This window comes from Coenobita brevimanus, chromosome 98 (assembly GCF_032717465.1).
Source record: "Coenobita brevimanus isolate Jiangsu-jjx chromosome 98, ASM3271746v2, whole genome shotgun sequence".
NCBI classification, from domain to species: Eukaryota; Metazoa; Arthropoda; class Malacostraca; order Decapoda; family Coenobitidae; genus Coenobita; species Coenobita brevimanus.
The window spans coordinates 34,341,933-34,365,276 of NC_137051.1; the positions used below are offsets into that span (position 1 = coordinate 34,341,933).

The 23,344-nt window shown below is 41.7% G+C and overlaps 1 protein-coding gene across 1 annotated transcript in view; it reads right to left on the reverse strand.

Annotated features, from left to right (window-relative positions):
- Positions 1–23,344, reverse strand: part of tweek (transmembrane protein KIAA1109 homolog tweek) — an 839,779-nt gene that overhangs the window by 230,670 nt on the left and 585,765 nt on the right. Inside the window, 2 exon segments of the mRNA XM_080283669.1 lie at positions 19,638–19,667; positions 19,701–19,963. Coding sequence (XP_080139795.1) covers positions 19,638–19,667; positions 19,701–19,963 — 293 coding nt within the window.

Sequence of the window (23,344 nt, forward strand, 5' to 3'; positions counted from 1 at the left end):
AAGAGTGGATTAGAATATGAAATAATTAAGATTGAACAGAATGAAAAAGTGGTGCAAGACACAGTGGAAAGACGTATGTAGATGTGTGATTATATTTAATGACCATGAGAAAGAATAGCAAATAAATCAGATTAGGAAAAAAGAAATGCAAAGAGTTAGACAAGTGTTGAGTGGCATTAATAATGAGGGCAGAGATTGAGAACATGAGAATAAGGATGAGAAGGTTAGGTCAGTACAAGATGGGGGAGACCAGACTAATAAGAGTGAAACTGAAAATGGAAATTTTTGCCATGGAAATTTTAGGTGTTTCATGGAGACTTAGTAATACCGAAAAGTGCAAAAACATTTAAGGAGAGTTTTAAAAGAGAATGACTGGGAGAAGTTAAGGTCATTGCAGGAAGAAGCTAATAAAAAAGAATGATGACAGAACAGAGGAAGAACAAAAAAAAGTTTTTGGAAGAGTGATCGATAGGAGGTGGTAGAGTATATGAAAACAATGAAATATGAGGGATAAAGAAGTGAACAGAAAAGGAAAAGTAACAGAGGAGGTGGGGAAGGTAGATGCCATATGCAACTTCAAGACTATGTATAGTAATGTGGATAGGTTGGTAGCCAAGAAAATGGAGATGAATTCATAAAAGAGAAGAAACTGGATATTACATGTCTTAACCAAAACCAAACTGAACAGTGACATAGATATGAATGTGCTAGGATGGAATAGCTATAATGTATGGAGGAAGGACGAGGAAATAAAATTTAGTGGAGGTGTGCTGACAATGACTCATAAAAAATAATAGCAAGAATAATAGATCTTGGTGGTAGGTGGGGATGCTCACCATCCACTCACTTGATGTAGTGCTGATTTGGGTGTCTGTCATTTCCTCTCATCCTTCCTTCCTCTTCTTTCCTTCCTTCATTCTGTCTACTTCCTTCTGCCTATGGGTGACTTTATACTCCCTCTTTTGTATTTCTTTCCTTCATTCTTTCCCCTGCCTTTAGCCAACGGGTGACTCTACAGTCTACACTGAGTGGCAAACCAAATGGTTTCCAGTACACCAGGAAACCATTTACTACGCTGGGTAGTAACCATATAACCAAATTATGGCGCCTGGTGGTTTAGTGGGTAATTAAGGTGCTCCAATCAGATTGAGCCTGTGTAAGTTTATATCCAAGGGATGGTTGTGGTTTATTGCTAACATAATGCCATTTGGGGATGAGTGAGGCTGGTCACTCTCATCTTAAATGTCAGGACCAACTTGCCTAACCCCGGGCTTCTCCACTCCTCATGAGGCAACATAAGATTGGATGATGGATGGATGGATGAACAGATCTTGGAAATAACATAAGAGGTGATAGGCGCAGAAATACAAGAAAAGCAGGGTAAAAAAATGGATATACAGTAGTCACGATGTATATGCCTCCTGAAACAAGACTGGAGAAGAGCAGAATATGAATATCTGATAAGACAGTCCCTTGACTTGTTAGCAAAACTAATTAGATGAAAAAATAGATTTGTGTTGACTGGAGATTTTAATTACAAGGAGGTGAACTGAGAAGGACTGGATGCAGTGACAAATAAAGAACCTTGGGAATACAAAGTAATGGACCTGATGGTTGAATATATGTTAATATGTCAAGGGAAATACAAGATTTGAACCATCGAGTTGGACCTGATATTTACAAAATATCCCAATGATTTGTTTCAATTAAGATACCACTGTTCCCTGGGGAAAAGTGACAATATGATCACTGAAATGCAGTGTTGATGAGATATATGGGAGTCAGAGAATCCACCCACCCATCCATCATGGTACATTACCCCATGAGAAGCATAGAAGCCCAGGGCTAGGCAATTTGGTCCTGACATTTGAGATGAGAGTAAAAACACAAAAACAGGATAGACTGAATTATGGACATGCAGACTTTGATCTAACAAGACAATATTTTGGTAATGCAGATTGGAACAAAATGGTAATGATGAATAATATCCATGAAAAATATGGAATTATGATGAATATACACATATATGATGGGGGTATCGGAAGACAGGTCCAAAAATTTGCTATCCAAATGGAAAAGAAAATGGAATGGTTTAATTATAGATGTAAGAAGGCACAGGAAAAAAGAACTACTGTACAGAATGGAATAGAATATGAAGAAGACATAGCGAGAGAGCACAGAATGAATACAAGGAGGCAAAAAATTAATATTTAAAGGTATGAAGAGAAGAAGAAATGAAATATAAGAAGGATATAGTGGCTAAAATTAAGAACGAACTGGAATTGTTGTTCAAATTTGTAAATGGCAAAATGAAGGTACGGGATTCAGTGTGAGACTGAGAGATGGGGAAGTAATATCTGATAAGGATGAGGATATAAGTGAGATAATGAACAAAGGGTTACATTTAGTATTTATAAAGAAGGCAAATATATGGGATCAGGTAAAGAAGGAAGGGCTCAGCAGTTAGCTGAGATAAGTAGTTGATAGAAATGATATGTTACAAATGATGAGGGAATTAGATGTGACAAAGGCCATGGGGTTAGGTGGCATTGCTGGATGGATATCACAAGAATGTACAGATCAACTGGTGCAACCAATTTATGATATTATTAAATGTACAAAGACCACAAGAGGGTTGTCAATACACCAGAAACATATAAAACAGGTGACAGAAAAGACCCACTTAATTTTAGAATGGTATCCCTCACCAACAATGTCTGCAAATTGTGTTAAAACATTATCAAAAAAAGGTAAACAATATTAAGTTCCTAGAAGAAAATGAGGTAATAACAACAAAGCAGTTTGGATTCAGGGAAGACTCATCCTGTGAGTTTCTACAGCAGAATGGTGGATATCATACAGGAAAGAGAAGGCTAGGTAGACTGTGTCTACCTGGATTTGAAGAAGATGTTTGATAAGGTGCGACACAAAAGATTGCTCTGGATGCTACAAACTATTGGAGGGGTGAATGAGAAATGTTATAAGGGACAAGTATCCGCAATGGAAGAAGTGCCACAAGGTTCAGTTTTGGCTCCTATTATGTTTTTTGATATATGTAAATGATGTGTCAGAAGGCTTATGCAGTTACATTAATGTGTTTGCAGATGATGCAAAAATTATGAAGCAAATCCAGAATTATGACAGCTGGGAGGAGTTGGAAAATGATTTGGGTAAATTGTACAGTTGGAGCCAGACTTGGAAAAAAGAGTTTAATGCAAAATAAAATGCCATGTCCTAGAAATAGGAGTGACTAACAAAAGATGTAGTTATAAGTATAAACTGGGAAGAGAGAGGATGAGTGAAACAAGAGAAGAGAAAGATCTAGGAGTGACCGTAAAGGATAATTTATCACCAGAGAAGCATACAAATAAGATCATTGGGGGACATATAGACACATGGACAGTATGAGAATGGCTTTAGCCATCTGGATGAGGAAAAGCTGGGAGAGAGTACTGTGTCCATGATATGACTGAAATTAGAATACAGGCAGTGATATGGTCACTGCATTTGAAGAAGCACGTCAGAAAATTAGAAAATATGCAAAAGATGGCAACTAGGATGCTATCTAATTTCAGATAATAATCTTATGAAGAGAGACTGAAGAAGCTTAAGTTATCATTGCTCAGTGAGAGAAGAGACAGAGGAGATTTGATTTAGTTTAAAGAGTCAGAAAACTGGAAAGGTTGATAGAGAAGCTCTGCTTTTGGATCATTATGGACGGACTTGAGGACATGAAGATAAATTGAAGAAGAGTAAATGTTTACAGGTGAAAAAATTAAGTTTCCCAAATACAAGTACTGTATAGACACTTGGAACAGTTTGGAAGAGGTGGTGGTACAGGTAAAGAACATTCATGTGTTTAAAAGTAGATTGGATAATTTAAGATATGGAGACAGGACAACACAAGATTGGCTCAAATCCTGTATACTGCAACTAAGTAAGTACCTATTTGGTAACAGCAAATCCCATATTATCCCTTTCAACATGTAGCAGCCTTAGGCTAAAGTACCATTTGTTCAGTAAAATTTAGTGGTTGTTTAGTAATAGTCAATCCCACATCAATCAGGTGTAAGAGACTGAGGCCAGCTTAAAATACTCTACAGTCTGTCCTCATCTAACACAGTTAATTGGAGCCCCCACAAACTAGAAAAAGATACCACCGCTTGCCAGCTAACTTAATGTAAAGTGTAAAAATGGGATCAGCTTGAATTACCCTCTGTTATACAATTTTTGTGTTACTTTACTGAAAATAGGATATTTATTGACTTATCTACATATAAAACTGGAGAAAAAATGGCTTCTTTATCAAAATATAATAGAAATGGAAGGTTGCGTCCATCTCAGTTTAGGGACAGTCTACATGCAAGTATTCTGTTTCCTTAGTATTGATCACTGTCATGTTTTTAGGTGGTGAATGTACATTTGTAAGGAAAAATGGTAAGTGGGTATAACGAAATTGTATCTTACATAATAAATAAAGGAAATATAGTACTTAAACAATCGAAGATCATATGAACTCACTGAGCTCATAAGGAGGAGCTTTCTCATGGGTAGCATCGTGTAGTTTGTGCGCCCACCACTAGGGGCCCAGGGCAACGCTGATGATGTGTATACACCGCACCTGACACCCGCGCCTTTTGAAATCAGCCAATAAATCCGGAAAATATAGTGCCATGGTCCACTGCGGACCTAAAATATATGTGGAAAAATATATTGTTGCAGAACTCAGACGTTTTCTCAAAGCAAGAGGAATACCATGCCTTTAACAATTCGGGTTGCTGAATTCGGCCACGTAAGATTTTGACAACACAATTCTTACCATTATTAAGTGTATAGAATCATGTCAGAAATAGCCAAATGAAAGATTATGATCTTTGGAAACTGTATGATAAATTTTTCCAACAACTGAGGTTCATAACACTTGCTAAAAATTTGCCGAATGCAAAAACACACAGTAAGCTTTTACGGCTTTTGGTAAACTCTATGGAGAACTTTTCAGCATAGATCCCATTTACAGTAGAGCATCAGTAAAATATCTATGATGAATATAATACTGGTATAATGCTTTATGTATGAGTAATAATCCCGATAGGAATTTTTTAAAAGGATGGTACACCAACTCAGAGCGGGTACTGATCCCACACTATTTAGTGATCCGGTGGACACTGGCAACTTTCAGGAGTTTGCGGGGAATCTAAATGCTTCTGCACCCCTACCATGTTAGAGAAATTTCATGTTACAGGGACCCTTGAAACCCCCTATTTCCTTCTGCACCCCTGTCCAAAGTCCACTTTTCCCCCCCTTGTGGCACAAAATTTTTTTTATACCCTCCAGTTTTAACCTCCTAGAAAGCATTAATCCATCCCGTCTGGGTGTCATGTATAAATGTCCTCCCAGGGCCATCCACGTGAAATGTATACATAATCTAGTAATACGCACCCCTGTTTGAATATTCAGTTGGTTATTTCCACCACACACAGCCACTGGCAACCCTCCAGTGTGCATTCCAGTCATGCTCCAGTTGCCTGCATAGCTCCATCATGGATAGACCTACGCAAAAAGTTTTTCCTGTGTCTGGACTCTCAGGTGAGCGCCCGTGGCTGCCGACTTCAACACCAATGACGTCTAAAAGCCTCAAAAGGATAGGCCTTAGTGATAGTCTGATAGGGAGGGAGTTGGACCTGCCATCATCGCCAATAGTGAGTGAGAAAAGTGACTCCTCCTCTGATGAAAGTGACCTTGCCATGATGAGTGTGGAAATGTACACAACAGATAAGGAGAAAGACCATAAGTTCTCCACTGTGCGGCGATCTCTTCCCTCTGCACGATCATCAGCCTTTTCTGATGATGAAAAAGGATCAGATGATATCAATGATCCTGCAGAGGAGGATATTTGCACAGAGAAGATGGAAGAGGAGGCAGGGAATGAAGAAAGGGAGGAGATGGAGGATGGCGAGAGGAGGAAATGCCGCAGGCTGAGCCATGCAACGGAGCGTGAGTCACGGCCTACCATGGAAATTTCCACCCATCCTCCTTCAACACTAGCCTCTCCCATACTGCCTACATCTGTACCTACCTTGCCACATGCCTCACCATGTTGGCCTGCCTCACTATGTGCCTCGCCATGCCGGCCTGCGGCACCACGTGCCTCACCATGCCGGCCTGCCTCATCACATGCCTCACCTCGCCGGCCTGCCTCATCACATACTTCGCCTTGCCAGCCTCCCTCATCAAGTGCCTCGCCTCTCCATCCTGCCTCACCATGTGCCCCGCCATGCCAACCTCCCTCACCACATGCCTCACCATGCCGGCCTGCCTCACCACATGCCTCGGCTCACCGGCCTACCTCACCACATGCCTCACCACCACAGCCAAGTACGTCAGGTTATGTTGGTGTAGGTGCACACTGGCAGGCACATGCCCATCCACGACTATCACCATTGCCATCACCACCACGATCACCGTCACCAGCATCCTCACCATCACCACCACAGTCACCATCACCAGCATCCTCACCATCACCACCATGATCACTGTCACCAGCATCCTCACCATCACCACCACAGTCACCGTCACCAGCATCCTCACCATCACCACCATGATCACTGTCACCAGCATCCTCACCATCACCACCATGATCACTGTCACCAGTATAGTCACCATCACCACCACAATCACTTGCCTCAGCTAGCGATAAGTTGGCGCACTCGCCACTATGCCGCCATGCTAGGGGCTGTGGCAGGGCATGGGGCAGGCCACACGCATGGCAAACAAGGCAGGAACCAAGAGTGGGTAAGTTTGAAACATTTGCCTAAGAGGAAGGGATGGGGTTTCAGACCGAGGTACCTGTGTTTGATGACAAAAACGCAGGTGGGCAGCCATAATTTCCTTGTGATCCATCTTCCTCTGCTGCAATATTCTTCCTTGCTTTTTCATAACAGCAGTGATGGACTTCATAGTGAAAGAAGTAAATGCATTCAGTGAATTCTGCCGCAACTGGGGTGAAACCTCACACTTAAGTGCGAAAATGAAAGAATGGACTGTGATGAACGTTAGTGAGATGTATGTCTGGCTAGCACTGACTATGTTGATGCCTCATGTCAAAAAGCGCAATATTCATGATTACTGGCTCGTGGATGATATCGCAGCCACCCCATGTTTGGTAAGTATATGCCAAGGGACCGCTACCTTGACATCCTGAGGTACCTGCATTTTTCCATGAATATGGGTCCACATCCAAACAATAGGCTGTGGAAAATTTGCTTGGTTCTGGAAATGATGAAGGAGAAATTTTGATCGTATTTCAGTCATTCCAGGAGGTTGTTATCGACGAGTCACTTGTTCTGTTCAGGGGACATTTTGCCTTCATTCAGTACATTCCCTCAAAGAGACATCATTTTAGAATTAAGCTTTTTGTTTTGTGTGATTGCAAGACTGGGTACGTGTTAGATTTTACTGTGTATACAGCGAGTGATGTGGTGTTATCGAAGGAAGACCCCCATGGCTTCTCTGGCTCAGTTGTGAAGAAGATGATGGACAGGTACTTCAGTGGCAACCATATCCTGTTCATCGATAATTACTACGCGGCACCAAGTCTTGCAAAGTACCTGCAAGAACGCAAAATTGGATTGTGTGGCATTGTCCATGCAAAGAGGAAGCATTGGCAATCCTTTCCCAAGGGCACCATGAAGGGGGAGTGCAGGACCTTGAAATCAGGTAAACTCCTTGCTATTCACTGACACGATATGAGAAAGGTATGTGTCCTCCCACGGTCCATGAAGGTAAGTTGGTAGACACAGACAAGGTCGATAGGAGAACGAGGCAGCCAGTCTTCAAGCCTGATGCTGTTACCGACTATTACATCAACATACGACTCATCAATAAATCTGATATACAGATTGGCACCATCGACTGTCTGAGGTGATGCTGTAAGTGGTACAAGAAGGCATTCTTACATGTACTTGACATCTGTGTACTGAATGCCTTCATTCTGTACAAGGATGTTACACACACCAGCACATCCCTCAGACAGTTTGAGATGGATGTAATTTACAGCCTTCTGGAGAGATATGAAGGCACAGTGTGCAGCAACTGCCTGACTGGGTGCAGTGCAGGGACTACCTCAGTAGGCATTACACGGAAGCACTGCCTCCAACACCTGCAAGCAAAGAAGCCTTCTGGCGTTGCACTGTCTGCGCCAATCCATCGCGCCGACCACAGCAACGCCGTATGACAAGGTGGTAGTGTGCTGAATGTGAGGTGGCACTGTGTACTAATTGTTTCTTCGATTTTTACTCAAAGACCGAGTGGTAGAAATCTGGGTATAAGGCATAAGTTAGTGTCAGTTTAGTATATACAAGTATGTTGTTTTTAATGTAATTAGAAAAAATGATTTTACTGCTCTGTGTATATTTATGTGAATAATGGAAGCAGAAAATTTGTTTCATGATAAAGTCGTTGCCTTATTTTATATTGAAAATTTTTGTGTTTATACATATTTGTTATGATGAAAAAGTACAAATCACAGGAAAGAATAAAGTCATAATGGTAAGTATTTCCGATTATGGACAGCACGTGAATAACTACTTTGTTCACAATATACGTTTATTTTTTTATTTTTTTCTAGTAGTAGTTGTAGTTGTAGTGGTAGTAATAGTGGTATGTGTAGCAGGTATGGTAGTAATAGTAGTAGTTGTAGTAGTGGTATTTGTACAGCTAGTAGTAGTCATAGCAGAAGTAGTAGTAGTAGTGGTGGTAGTCATAGTATTAGTAGTAGTTGTAGTGATGGTAGTTGTAGTAGTAATAGTAGTATTATTTGTAGAAGTTGTAATACCCAGACTTTTAGTCACACAGCAGTGCCAGAATCGAGCAACAATGCAAGCCAAACATTCATCTCCGTGTGTGTGTGTGTGTGTGTGTGTGTGTGTGTGTGAGAGAGAGAGAGAGAGAGAGAATGTCTCTGTCTGTCTGTAAGGTGGTGTGGTGGTGAGGTGAGCAGGCAGCCTGCCTCAAGGTCGTCGCCATGGTTACTGGTCTTCCAGCAGCAAGTACAGACAAATATGGAAAATTTTTCACATAAATAGTGTTTGTGGTGGATTTTGGTCTTCTGGAAGTGTCATCGAAGTGATATTTTTGTGGAGGGCTAGTCTGAGCCTTAGTTGTGTCACTGAACCTCTGCCACACATACGGACATGGGGCAAAAAACAAAAAAAATTGCCTCCTTTCCCCACTCACTCACTCTCCCTACACACACGCACTTCACGGATCATCTGATGTAATCAGCTTGAAGTCAAAGGACTGGTATTATGATACTCTGCTTTCTATTTCTGGTTAAGTATTAACTGAGATATGATGGTTTAAAAATACAGTATAGTGTAAACCCTCGATATAACAAACCCCGGTATTGCCAATTTCGGATATAACAAATGGCCGAATTGTGACTGAACTTCCCCCAGAGAATTTGTGAAAAAAGGTCGCTAAATGCGGGGGAAGTTCGCAAATCAGCCCATCCCTTCCTGCCACAGCAAGTGTACTTCAACAACATACCTTCCTGGCATAGTAAGCGTACTATAACAATACTACATTATATTGTATTCTTATTATACACCCACGGCAAACTGACTTAGAACGTACACACAGAATTGCTATGGGAGAGTTGTCTGTCTTTGCTTTGTGTTTCCACCTCACCAAGTGAATTTTTTGGGCAAGAAGTAACTGGCAACTCCTCTGGTGTTGCGGGAGGTGGTGAAACACTCAGCACATCAGTGCTTGCCCAGAAGCGAGAGTCTGAGTATATGTTCCTGTCGCTCCGAGCTTGCACCTCCCTCCTTTTTTGTATGCATTACTGTTTGCCCGGTTATTTTCCTAGAGTCGAGTTGTCATGCCTGGAAAGTACTGCTCAAGGGATGAGAGGGTCCATATCATTGCATGGAAGCAGGATAATGTCCCTATCAACATGACTTGTGAACATACTGGACGTGCAAAGTCGACCATCATGAAGATTCTTGCTGCAGCACACAGCCTGCCACCTGATGGCGTACCAAAGCACAAGCATGGTGATGGAAAGAAGAGGATAACTTCCAGAGGTACAGATACGCTTTTGAAGAGGGAAGTAATCAAGAATCCTCGACTGACGACAGCAGAATTGAAAAGAATGCATCCCCACCTGTTACAAGATGTCTCAATTCGAACTATCCAACACCGCTTGCAGAAGGAGCTGGGTTTGCCAAGTTGCACCGCAGCCAAGAAACTGCTTCTCACTGACCACATGAAGAAGCAGTGCATTCAGTTTGCCAAGAAGTATGCACACTGGACATTGGATGAGTGGAGAAAAGTTATGTTTTTCGATGAAAGCATATTTCAAGAGTTCCAGGTGCGTTCTGCCAATGTTCGTCACTCTGCCTCCTGTAGTTGATATGACCCTGCTTACACAGTGCCGACTGTTAAGCACCCACAATCAGGAATGGTATGGGGTGTTTCTCAGGTGAAATGGGAAGGGGAGGCCCCTACTTTCTTCCTAAGAACCTGATGATGTATGGTGGCCGGTACAGTCAAGTTCTGAAAGATCATTTGTTAAACTTTTTTGCCATTCATGGGTGTGACTTTTTCATGCACGATTCAGCTCCATGTCACGGGTCAAGAAAGGTGACAAAATGGCTTCATGATAATCAGATTGAGGTCCTCGACTGGCCTGGCAACAGTCCAGATCTAAATCCAATAGAAAACTACTGGGCAAAGATGAGGAAAATCAAGGCAAAGAAGAAGACACCCAATCTGGACAACCTCAAGACTGAATTGACAAATGTTTGGTGCAAAGAAATGTCCTTAGATTACTTTAGAGATCTAAGTGATTCCATGCCAAAACGCATCCAACAGGTCCTAACAAAACAAGGGAAACATGATTTCCTATTAATGAATGGCATTTCATGAACAAACACTGTGATATACAGTCTTTCCTCATACTTCCATGTTTCACACTTCGACGATTCCTGCTTTGACGTGATGAAAAGTTATAGTTTTCCTAAAAGTTGGACGAAAATTTCACACTTCAACGTTACTCACCAGCCAAGAAAACACCACCCACGTGTACCGATGCTCACTTGTTGGCAAATTATGACGAGGATGCAGCTGCGATGGAAATGACAGAGGAAGGGACTGAAAGCCCAGAGCAGCCAAGGGAGGTCAAGATGAGCATGCAGAAATTATCCCACTGCCTGTCCACTGTAACAGAGCTGGTAACCACCACTGAGCCATATACCAGGACTGCCAGAGGTACCCGAAATCCTGTCCAGCTTAAATGCTACAAAGTCTAAACTGTTGGAAGTGTACAATAACAGCATTAGGGAGCAGAAACAAACAAAAATAACAAGATATTTCCAGGAAAGACCAAATGAAGCAGATATTATTAGAGACTTGGATGTGCCTGGTACTGGGAATGAGGAGGATGGAGAAATGGACAGAGAAGAGGCAGATGAACTGGAACCTGGGTTCAGCTTCGAAGGATTCTGCCTAGGTGATGGTAATGGGTCTTACCCAGAAAGGCCCATGTCACCTATGGTCCGTCTATTTTATGAAGAGCATTTGGGCGTTGTCCCTCTTAGGGAGTCCCCGTCCCACAGTGCTGCCATACTTTGTACTGGGCAACTTAATCGGATTAGAGAAAAGGCGCAAATGACAACTCTCCCTCCCAGCACACCACTCTCTCTCTCTCTGGATATAGAAAATGCATTTTTTGTAAATTTCTTTCTATAAAAAGTCTATACGGTTTTATAAATTATTAAATTTTGAGGAAAAGCCTCCTGACTAACTGTCTCTCTCTCTCTAACATTATTTTTTATTATGACTGTGATTTTCTCCTTAAAGTATGATGTTTTATTTGTGATTTATAATTTCGATTTATTTTCCACACCACTTCTGAGGTTGAGGAAAAGCCTCCTGACTGTCTTGTTGCACTCATATTCCATTTCCACCACATTCCCTCCCTCCCTCCCTCCATCTTGCCTTTTCTCCCTTATCTCCGGCCTCTCCAACCTCCCTCCCTCGCTGTCTGCCTATCCCCCTTATCTCCATTCCCTCTCCCTTCTCTCTCTCTCTCTCTCTCTCTCTCTCTCTGTTACTTATTGTCTGTCAACATTATGTTTTTCTTATGAATGTGATACTTTCCATAAAGTATGATGTTTTATTTGATCTTTATAATTTTGACTTTTTTTCCACACCACCTTTGAGGTAAAAGTCAAGGCGCATTTGTTTTTTATAGAGGTTTTCCCCAGGAGGCCTAATCAACAGCTTTTGAGGGAACAATTATAGGTCCTCTGTTTGCCTTCTCTTCTAAAAAATACTTATTTACGTTGTAAATAAGTTCTTTTTCTCTACTGTGGAGCAAACGAGAGTGAGTAGCAAGAATAAGAGCATCCATCTCAGGTGGCGGCCAGAGTGGAAATGACCTGGATTAACACGGTCATGGGTCACTCTACCCTTACAAGTGTGGCAACATAGGAAAGCAACGTTGCCAAGTGTTGTGGTACTTTATTTATAAAAAGTCATTGCTATTATTAGAAAAAAAGGAGACATTTATAACACTATATAGCCCTATTAGAGAATTAAATATATATATACTGTAAATAAACTTCAATTAGAAGTAGTAAATAGCTGACATGAGACAGTGAGGTGTAAATGTTTGGCAGAGAGGCGGCCGAGGAAATTCCCAAGAGGGACAATGCTTAAACGTGCTTCATAAAATAGACAGACCATAGTCACTAGCCCCATCCACCCTGTGCAGAAATTTATATACTCTTCACACAAACACACACAAACACACACACACACACACACACACACACACACACACACACACACACACACAGGTCACCGACAGAGACGGAGCTCTTCCTGGATCGTGGAGAAATAATCGCAAAATCGGCGACAAAAAGAAGACCAACCTATTTGTGATCATGTTAATGACTGCGTGAGTGGTGGTCCCGCTGGACAGTAGTAAAAAAAAACACAGTTTCGCTCACAAAAAGAACAAGACATGGCGAAAATAGAAAGTCTCCATATGGCTGAATCATGGCGGACGGTGCAATGTTTACAAGTGGCGAGAGAGAATTCGAGGGCTTCTGTGAAGAGGATGTGAGAAATGGAAATATTAAGTTGAACCAAACAACAGGTGTGGAGAAAACAGCAGAGAGGAATATCCAGGAGATAAAAAAGGTATGGGCAGTAATTAAAGAGTTACAGGACAGACCACAGAGCAGGATAATGAGATCAAAAGTTTAAGGAATACATTGGAAAAAATTCGTACACACAGTGACGAACAAGAAAAAGAAGTTACCGAATTAGCAATGAATCAGCCTCTAATGAAATAAATCAGCTTAAGGTTAGGTAGGTAGGTAACCTAGGTGTCCCTCCAGAACACTTTTAATTTTTCACATAAACAATTAACTTCATACTTCGACGTATCACACTTTGCGCGGTTTTGGTAGAACATACCTTCATTGAAATATGAGGAAAGACTGTACTATGATTTCTGTGTTTTTTAATACCTTGTGGGGGGAGGTCCTAAGTCAATTTGCGGTAGCTGTAGATCTATCTATCTATTGCCAGACGCCTTAATCTCTTATACGGGGTGGCCACAAACAAATCACCTCCACGTCACTCTGTCCCCCACCATTTCACTGCTCTGCTCCCAATTCACACACCCCTCTCTCATATACCTCTCCACTCCATCCCTCCATCTCATCCATGGCCTTCCCCTCCCTCTCTCCCCCTCCATCTCACTCACATACACTCTCCTTGTCAGTCTCTCACTCTCCATCCTCTCCATATGGCCAAACCACCTCAGTGTGTTTCTCATAACACTTCGTATCACATCCACATCCACACCACAATGCTCCTTCACATCCTCATTTGTGAGTCTGTCTTTCCATGTGACTCCACAGGCTCCTCTCAAATAACTCATTTCCACTGCTCTCATTCTCGACTTGTGTCCCTCCAACAACGTCCAAGCTTCATAAAGTACGGTAAAACCTCTACAATTTGGCATCCTTCAAGTTGGAAACCTCTACAACTCGGGAAGGCTCCAAAATATTCATTTAAAAAATCAAAATTCAAAAATTCCCAAAAATGCACACGTGAGAGGAAGAGAGTCAGCATAAATCCTCCCATGTCAGTAAGATGCCAAGTTGTACAGTAATGTTTAAGTGTTTAGTTCCCCAGTATAGTACAAGTCATAAGTACATTACAGTAATGGCCTTTATAGTGTTAATTGTGCTTTACATAGTGTACAGTGTCAAGTACAGTACAATAAAGGTGTGCCCAAAAGTGATCTTGAGCCCCCCTAACACCTCCAAAAACTACCAAAAATCCTCCTCCATGACTGGAATACACCCTACAACCGCATGGAATCATGGTAAGGCACCTTTTACTGTTTACTGTAAAAACTTTTAATTTTTTTCCATTTTTTTCCATTGTTTCCTTTTTTGTATGTGCGTGCTGGGGGGGACCTTAAAGTTCATCCCTACAACTTGGCAAATAGGCTAACTCGGCAAGGCTTGCACATGTATTATGCCGAGTTGTAGAGGTTTTACTGTACTATATTTACATGTACAACTTCATAAACCAATGAATTCTCCACGTAAAACTTCATAGAGTTAATTTAGGTTATGTTTGAGCACGCAGGACTGAATGACTTCCCTTATATAGCCAACTGAGTTTGGTAATCACTCAGAAATACTGAACCCCTTGCATATACCAAACTTTCAGATATAGCGACCCACCCCTCCCCCTAATTAGTTAGTTTGTTACATCGAGGGTTTACATATGTGTATATATATATATATATATATATATATATATATACATACCGTATATATATATATATACGTATATATATATATATATATATCCCCTATATATATATATATATATATATATATCTTATATATATATATATATATATATATATATATATATATATATATCGTATATATATATATATATATTATATATATATATATAAAACAAACTGACTATAGCCCTAGATCAACTAACTTCAGAACCTGGTAATACTTATGGCTGAGTCTACTCCATCCTATTAACCATAGAGACCCACTCCTAACTTCTATGTAAGACTAATTAAATTTCATGCAACCAAAACTTAGTATTCAAGCTATGACAGTGCCTTCTTTCTTTCAGGTAAACACAACTGACTTTAACACAAGACAGCCTTTTTCTATCTATCTATCTATCTATCTATTGCCAGACTCCTTAATCCTGTAAGGGGTGGCCACAAACAAATCGTCTCGATGTTACCCTGTCCCTCGCCATTTCACTGCCCTGCTCCCAGCTCACACCCCCCTCTCTCATTTACCTCTCCACCCCATCCCTCCATCTCATCCTTGGCCTCCCCCTCCCTCTTCCCCCCTCCACCTCACTTTCATACACTCTCCTCATCAGTCTCCCACTCTCCATCCTCTCCACATGGCCAAACCACCTCAATGTGTATCTCCTAATGCTTCCTATCACATCCACATCCACACCACAACGCTCCTTCACTTCCTCATTTGTCAGTCTGCCTCTCCATGTGACTCCATATGCTCCTCTCAATGAACTCTTTCCACTGCTCTCACTCTTGACTTCTCTCTGTCCCTCCAACAAGGTCCAAGCTTCATTTCCATACATTAGAGATGGTATCACAATACTGTCATGAAGTAACTTTTTCACTTCCATGCTCACTTCCCTGTTTCTTATCACTGCTTTCAAGGAACCAGCAAACTTTCTTCCCTGTTGTACCTTTTCAAGCACATCGCCCTTTAAACTTTCATCCTTACTCATCACATTACCCAAGTACTTAAACACTCTCACATTTTCCATTTCCTCACCATCCAACCTCACTGTACATTGACTGACTGCACTTCTCTCAAAAACCATAACTTTACTCTTCCCTACATTCACCTTTAGCTTCTGTTTCTTACACACTCTCCCAAACTCATCCACCAAGCCTTGAAGCTCCTCTTCGTCTTCACTTAACAACACAGTAGCATCTGCAAACAAAAGTACAGAGAGTTTTCAAACACTGCCCTCTCATTAGGGCTGCTCCACTGTCCTGCCTTGTATCTCTTTTATAACCCATCCATATACAGACTGAACAGCCATGGAGACATGACACATCCCTGTTTCAATCGAACCTTCAAACAGAAAAATTCACTCAGTTCACTATCCACACGCACTGCAGCCTAAGCAACCTCATACATACTCTTCGTGATATTCAACAACTTCCCATCTACTCCATATATTCTTAATACTTTCCACAATCCTTGTCTATCCACCCTGTCATATGCTTCCTCTAACTCCATGAAGACTTCATGCAACTTCTTTCCTTTCTCAAGAAACTTTTCCAATAAAGATCTAAGAATGAATATCTGATCTACACAACCTGTCCCTTCCTAAAACTTTCCTGTTCTTCTCCAACTAATTCTATCTATCTATCTATTGCCAGACGCCTCAATCCCGTTTGGGGTGGCCACAAACAAATCGCCTCCAAGTCGCCCTGTCCCCCACCATTTCACTCACCTGCTCCCAACTCACACCCCCCTCTCTCATATACCTCTCCACCCCATCTCTCCATCTCATCCTCGGCCTCCCCCTCCCTCTTTCCCCCTCCACCTCACTCACATACACTCTCTTCGTCGGTCTTTCACCCTCCATCCTCTCCACATGGCCAAACCACCTCAGTGTGTTCCTCATAACACTTCCTATCACATCCACATCAACACCACAACGCTCCTTTATATCCTCATTCGTCAGCCTGTCTCTCCACGTGACTCCACAGGCCCCTCTTAAATAACTCATTTCCACTGCTCTCACTCTTGACTTGTGTCCTTCCAACAATGTCCAAGCCTCACTTCCGTACGTTAGAGTTGGTATCACAATACTGTCATGTAGTAACTTTTTCACTTCCATGCTCACTTCCCTGTTTCTTATCACTGCTTTCAAAGAACCAGCAACCTTTCTTCCCTGCTGTACCCTTTCAAGCACTTCACCCTCCAAACCTCCATCCTTACTCTTCACACTACCCAAGTACTTAAACGTACTCACATTTTCCAATTCCTCACCATCCAACCTCGCTGTACATTCACTGACTTCACCTCTCTCAAAGACCATCACTTTACTCTTCCCTACATTCACCTTTAGATTCCGTTTCTTACACACTCTCTCAAACTCATCCACCAAGCCTTGCAGCTCCCCTTCGTCTTCACTCAACAACACAGTATCATCTGCAAACAACAGTACAGGGAGTTTCCAAACACTATCCTCTCTCACCAGGGCCACTCCAACATCCACTACCCTACCTTGTACCTCTTTTATTACCCCATCCATGTACAGATTGAACAACCATGGAGACATGACACATCCCTGTTTCAACCCAACTTTCAAAGAGAAAAATTCACTTAGTTCACCATCCACACGCACTGCAGCCTTTGCACCATCGTACATACTCTTCACAGCATTCAACAACTTCCCATCTACTCCATATATTCTTAACACTTTCCACAATCCTAGTCTATCCACCCTGTCATATGCTTTCTCCAAATCCATGAAAGCCGCATACAACTTCTTTCCCTTCTCTAGAAACTTTTCCACTAAAGATCTGAGAATGAATATCTGATCTACACAACCTCTTCCCTTCCTAAAGCCTCCCTGTTCTTCTCCAACTAATTTCTCTGTTCTTTCTCTAACTCTGTCAATAAGTATCCTACCATACACTTTTCCTATTATACTAAGAAGACAAATGCCCCTATGATTACCACACACTTCTTTTTCTCCTTTTCCTTTGTACAAGGGAATAATTATACCTGACTTCCAATCCTCCGGGACTCTACCTTCCTCCCAAGCCAATCTGCACATCTTCCACATCCATTCTATTACTATCTCTCCCCCATGCTTCAGCATTTCACCACACACTCCATCAATTCCTGGGGCTTTCCCTGATTTAACTTTCTTCATTGCTTCCACAACTTCTATCCTACTGATTTCTTCCTGTCTTCTCACCTCCCTCCTCCTCCCAGCCATTCCCCAGCCACTTATACTCGCATTACTTCCATCCTCCACGTTCAACAATTCCTTAAAGTGTTCTCTCCATCTGCTCACTTTTTCTCCCTTCTCCACTAGTAATCTATCATTTTTATCTTTCACTCCCCTGCTAACTTCACTTCCACCCTGTCATACTCTTTTCACCTCTTTCCAGAACATTTTCTTACAGTCCCTCCACTTTACACTCAAATTCCTTCCAAATTCCTCATCCACTCTCTTCTTACTCTCTCTTACTAATCTTTTCACCTCTCTCTTTCTTTCTACATATAACTCTCTCTTCCGCCTCTCAACTTCTTCCACGCCCCTATTTCTCATCCATTCATTGTATGCTTTCTTCTTTTGTGCCACAGCCCGTTTCACCTCTTCAGTCCACCACGCTGTTCCTTGCACCCCCCTCCGTCTTCTCTTCCTTCCACACACCACATCACATGCTGCACATATTTCTTCTGTAAATATTCTACACACACCTTCCACGTCCCCCATCTGCTCCAATTCATATTTGCCCAACTAATTCCATTGTTATTTTTTTAATTCTGTCAATAAGTATCCTAACATATATTTTTCCTACTACACTAAGAAGACAAATGCCCCTATGGTTATCACATACTTCTTTTTCCTCTTTTCCTTTGCACAGGGGAATAATTATACATGATTTCCAATCCTCTGGGACTCTAACTTCCTCCCAAGCCAATCTGCACATCTTCCACATCCATTCTACTACTATCCTCCATATTTCAGCATTTCACCACACACTCCATCAATTCCTGGGGCTTTCTCTATTTTAACTTTCTTCATTGTTTCCACAACTTCCACCCTACCGATTTCTTCCTCTCTTCTCACATCTCTCCTTCTCCCAGCCATTCCCCAGCCACGTACATTCGCATTACTTCCATTCTCTAAGTTCAACAATTCATTAAAGTGTTCTCTCCATATGCTCACTTTTTTTCTCTTCTCCACTAGTATTCTACCATTTTTATCTTTCACTCTCCAACTAACTTCTTTGGCACCCTGTCTAACTCTCTTTAGCTCTTTCCAGAACATTTTCTTTCATTCCCTCCATTTTAAGCTCAAATTCCTTCCACATTCCTCCTCTACTCTCTTCTTACTCCCTCTTACTAATCTTTTCACCTCTCTCCTCCTCCTCTCTACACATACCAGTAACTCTCTCTTCCATCTCTCACCTTCTTCCACGCCCTTGTTTCTTATCGACTCACTATATGCTTTCTTCTCTTGTGTCACAGCCTCTCACATCTTTTCACTCCACCATGCTGTTCCCTGTATCCCCTTTCATATTCTCTTCACTGAACACACCACCTCACATGCTGCACAGATTTCTTCGGTAAATATCTTGCACACACCTTCCACATCCCCCATCTGCTCCAATCCATATTTACCCAACTGTTCCTCCACTTCCCTCTTATATTCTGCCTTTTATCCATCCTCTTGTAAGCCTTTGAGCCTGGAAATTCTTACTTTGCAGAGAGGATAATTTAAATGCCAAAAAGTGGCTACAGGTAAGTTAATTTCAGTAAAAATAATGAACTCACTTGAGAACCTGATAATAGCTTTAGCTGAATCTACTCCTGTGCCCACACTGCTGCTACCACCACCACTGCTGCCACTGCCTTTCATCTTTGTGCTGATCTCTGGCTTGAAGTTGATCTTTCTGGAGCGTGAGATGTGGAACTTGACGAACTCGACAATGACGCTGAGCGAGTCCTTGCGTTCGCCATCGGTCAGTGCAGCCAGGGAGGAACTGCGCTGCTTCCCTCCGTATGGGTGAAATACGAACAGCGAAAAATCCTCCAACACACCAGTAACACTAAGACCTCCAATAGTTGCCTGGATCTTGCTGCTCAGGTCTCCAATTGACCTAATACAAATAAATAAATAAATAAGTAAATTATGCCATGTTCCTTGTACATATGAATTTCCTGTCAAAGAAAAACTATTGTGTGGCCAGTCATGTTTGGCTCTCTGATGGCTGCCTGGATCTTACTGCTCAGGTTTACAACTGACCTGACAAAAGAATACAATCAAATTAACAAAGTTACTTAAGGAAATAGAGAATAAAAAGAAAAATATGCAATCAGCATGAAGGATTTAATTACTGAGATGGGTGAGACACAAGAACAGTTACTTAATCCATCAGTTAATAACACTATGTTTCCTTGGCACATAATGAGTTTGGTCATGGTACAGCTGATGTTTTCTGTAGACCTGAAGCTAAACCAAGTGTCAAAACCAGGAAGACAAATAAAAACAAATGATGTCATGCTTCCTCTTAAGGAATCTCCATCTTGAAGATGGCCACGGTACAGCTGATGCTTTCTATGGAATGGAAGCTAAACAAGTGCAACAATCAGCTAACATACATACATACAGTCTGTATATATAAATATGACACTATGCCTCTTATAAAATCACCATACACTACTGAGGTTGGTCATTGTATAACAAATGTCTTGCATGGAATGAACACTAAACCAAGTGCCTAAACCAGATAATTACTTCCCAACAGTTGCTGGAAATTGTTGGGAAGAAAGATATCTTAGATGTGCAATAAAATCTGTATCAATGCGAGAGTATCAGCTTAGATTTTTAAACAACCTGTATTAACCTGTGGCTAAGTTTTCTGTCTAAGAGAAAAGACTATCCGTATGTGGCTAACCATGTTAAAACCTCCAATAGTTAAGCAGGCATTTTTACTCATGTCTCCAACTGATCTGATTTTCACACAAAAAAACATTACACATGTTTTTAGGGTGAATGAGCAGAAGGTCAATTTGACTAAGAATGAAGGAGATTCATTCCTACCTAATACCCAAGGCTCACTGAATTTCATGCAACCACAACTTAGTATTCAAGTTGTGGGAGTGGACCAAATCTATCAGATGAACACATCAACTTTTGTGTTAATGACAACACATGGCTTTAAGCAAAAACATAATGATAAGTATGCTATGCTTAACCCTTTGTATCTGGGTGACATCCTTTTAGTTTAATCTTGCTGCTAACATGAAATTTTATTCAGCTTAGGGCAGGCCTTTTATACTGAAGGGGTTTACTAAGAAAAACAATACACCCTAAAAAAAAAAAAAAGGCAAGATTAAACAAAAATTGTCCTCAGAGCCAACAGGGTATCGTAATCCAAAATCACATCTAAAGTACCAGTATAAACATGCTCTGCTTTATACTAGGGTCATTTTGTTTCATTTTTTGGTTTGTTTTTTAAAGCTCCAACATGCTTCCATGCACCGGCCTTGGTCACCTAAAGGTGGCTCTCCATGCTGCCTGATCTCTGGCAGCGTCCCTATTTAGTCCCTTATCTCTGAGGTCACACTCAGTTACCCCATCCCATGTCAATTTCGATTTACATCTTGCTACCCTGTCCCCAACATTAACACTTGTCACTTTCTGCACCCAAATATCATCCCCCATCCTCTCCACATGCCCAAGCCATTTCAATATACCCCTTCTCATCACAATACCAATACACGCCAATCCTATCCTCCCTCTCAACTCTTCCATCGTAAACCTAGCTCCCTCCATTCATGGATGCACTGCACATCCACCTGATCAATGCCATTTCTGTATGTTTGAGCCTGGGAATATCGTCTTCCTTTAGTGACCAGGTCTCACTACCATACAGCATTACACTCCTAACACATGCTGCATACAAAAATCCCTTAGCAAGGAGGGAGAGTCCTCTCAATGTCAGGAGAGGCAACAGCTCCCTGAACTTCTTGAAACCACTTCTCACTCCAGCCACAGAGCTTGCTCCAGTCCCACCTCCAGCAGGTAACATGTCTTCCAAATAACAAAACTCTTTCACACACTCAAGAGATTCACCAGCAAGTTCAATCCTTTCATGCCCGGCAATCTCCACATGCTCTCCTCAACGCAGTGCATACATGAAATCAATGTTGTCTAGCAGTCTACCTCTAATACTGCTACATCTTTTATGCACCCACTTATCACAAACACTGCACAAGATGGAATTACTTCCCATGCCCTTGTGGCAAATCACACATGGCCATTCCCCCATTTCTCTGACTACTGCCCCCATCCTTAGATACTGTCATCTTTGTTTTATCTGCACTTACTCTCAAGCCCTTGTGCCCCATACCATCTCTCCATTTCCTAAATCTACCCACCATCTCCCTTTCATTCTCTGCAATTAACACCAAATCATCAGCATACAACATCTCCCACGGGAGTCCATTTCTGAAGTCACGTGAGAAGGGCTTCAAGTACCATAATAAACAACAAGGGGCTCAAGACTGACCCATGATGCACACCAACATTCAAGGAAAATTCATCACTCAAATCTCCAGTCACCCATACCTGGGTGCAAGCACTCACATACATGGCCACGACCACCATAACTGGCCACTCCTCGATCCCAAGTTTTCTCATTGCCCACTTCACCACCTCTTTAGTGACTCTGTCAAGGCATTCTCCAAATCAACAATAACAAAATACAATTCCCTTTCCTTTCCTATATATATCCTGAAGGTGTCTAACAATGAATATAGCATCAGTGGTCCCTTTGCCTGGTATAAATTCTAACTGCATCTCATTAATATTCACTCATTCTCTAATCATACCTTCCAGAACTCTCTCCATTACCTTAATTATCTGGTCCAAAAGCCTTATGCATTTATAATTTCCTCTTTCCAGGGCATCACCCTTCCCCATATACACATTTACAATGACACTCTTCAGTCAATCATCTAGAATAACATTATCTATCTATCTATCTATTGCCAGACGCCTCAATCCCGTTTGGGGTGGCCACAAACAAATCACCTCCAAGTCGTCCTCTCCCCCGCAATTTCACTGCCCTGCTCCCAACTCACACACCCCTCTCTCATATACCCCTCCACTCCATCCCTCCATCTCATCCTCGGCCTCCCCCTCCCTCTTCCCCCCTCCACCTCACTCACATACACTCTCCTCATCAGTCTTTCATCCTCCATCCTCTCCACATGGCCAAACCACCACAGTGTGTTCCTCATTACACTTCCTATTACATCCACATCCACACCACAACACTCCTTTATATCCTCATTCGTCAGCCTGTCTTTCCATGTGACTCCACAGGCTCCTCTTAAATAACTCATTTCCACTGCTCTCACTCTTGACTTGTGTCCTTCCAACAATGTCCAAGCTTCACTTCCATACGTTAGAGTTGGTATCACAATACTGTCATGTAGTAACTTTTTCATTTCCATGCTCACTTCCCTGTTTC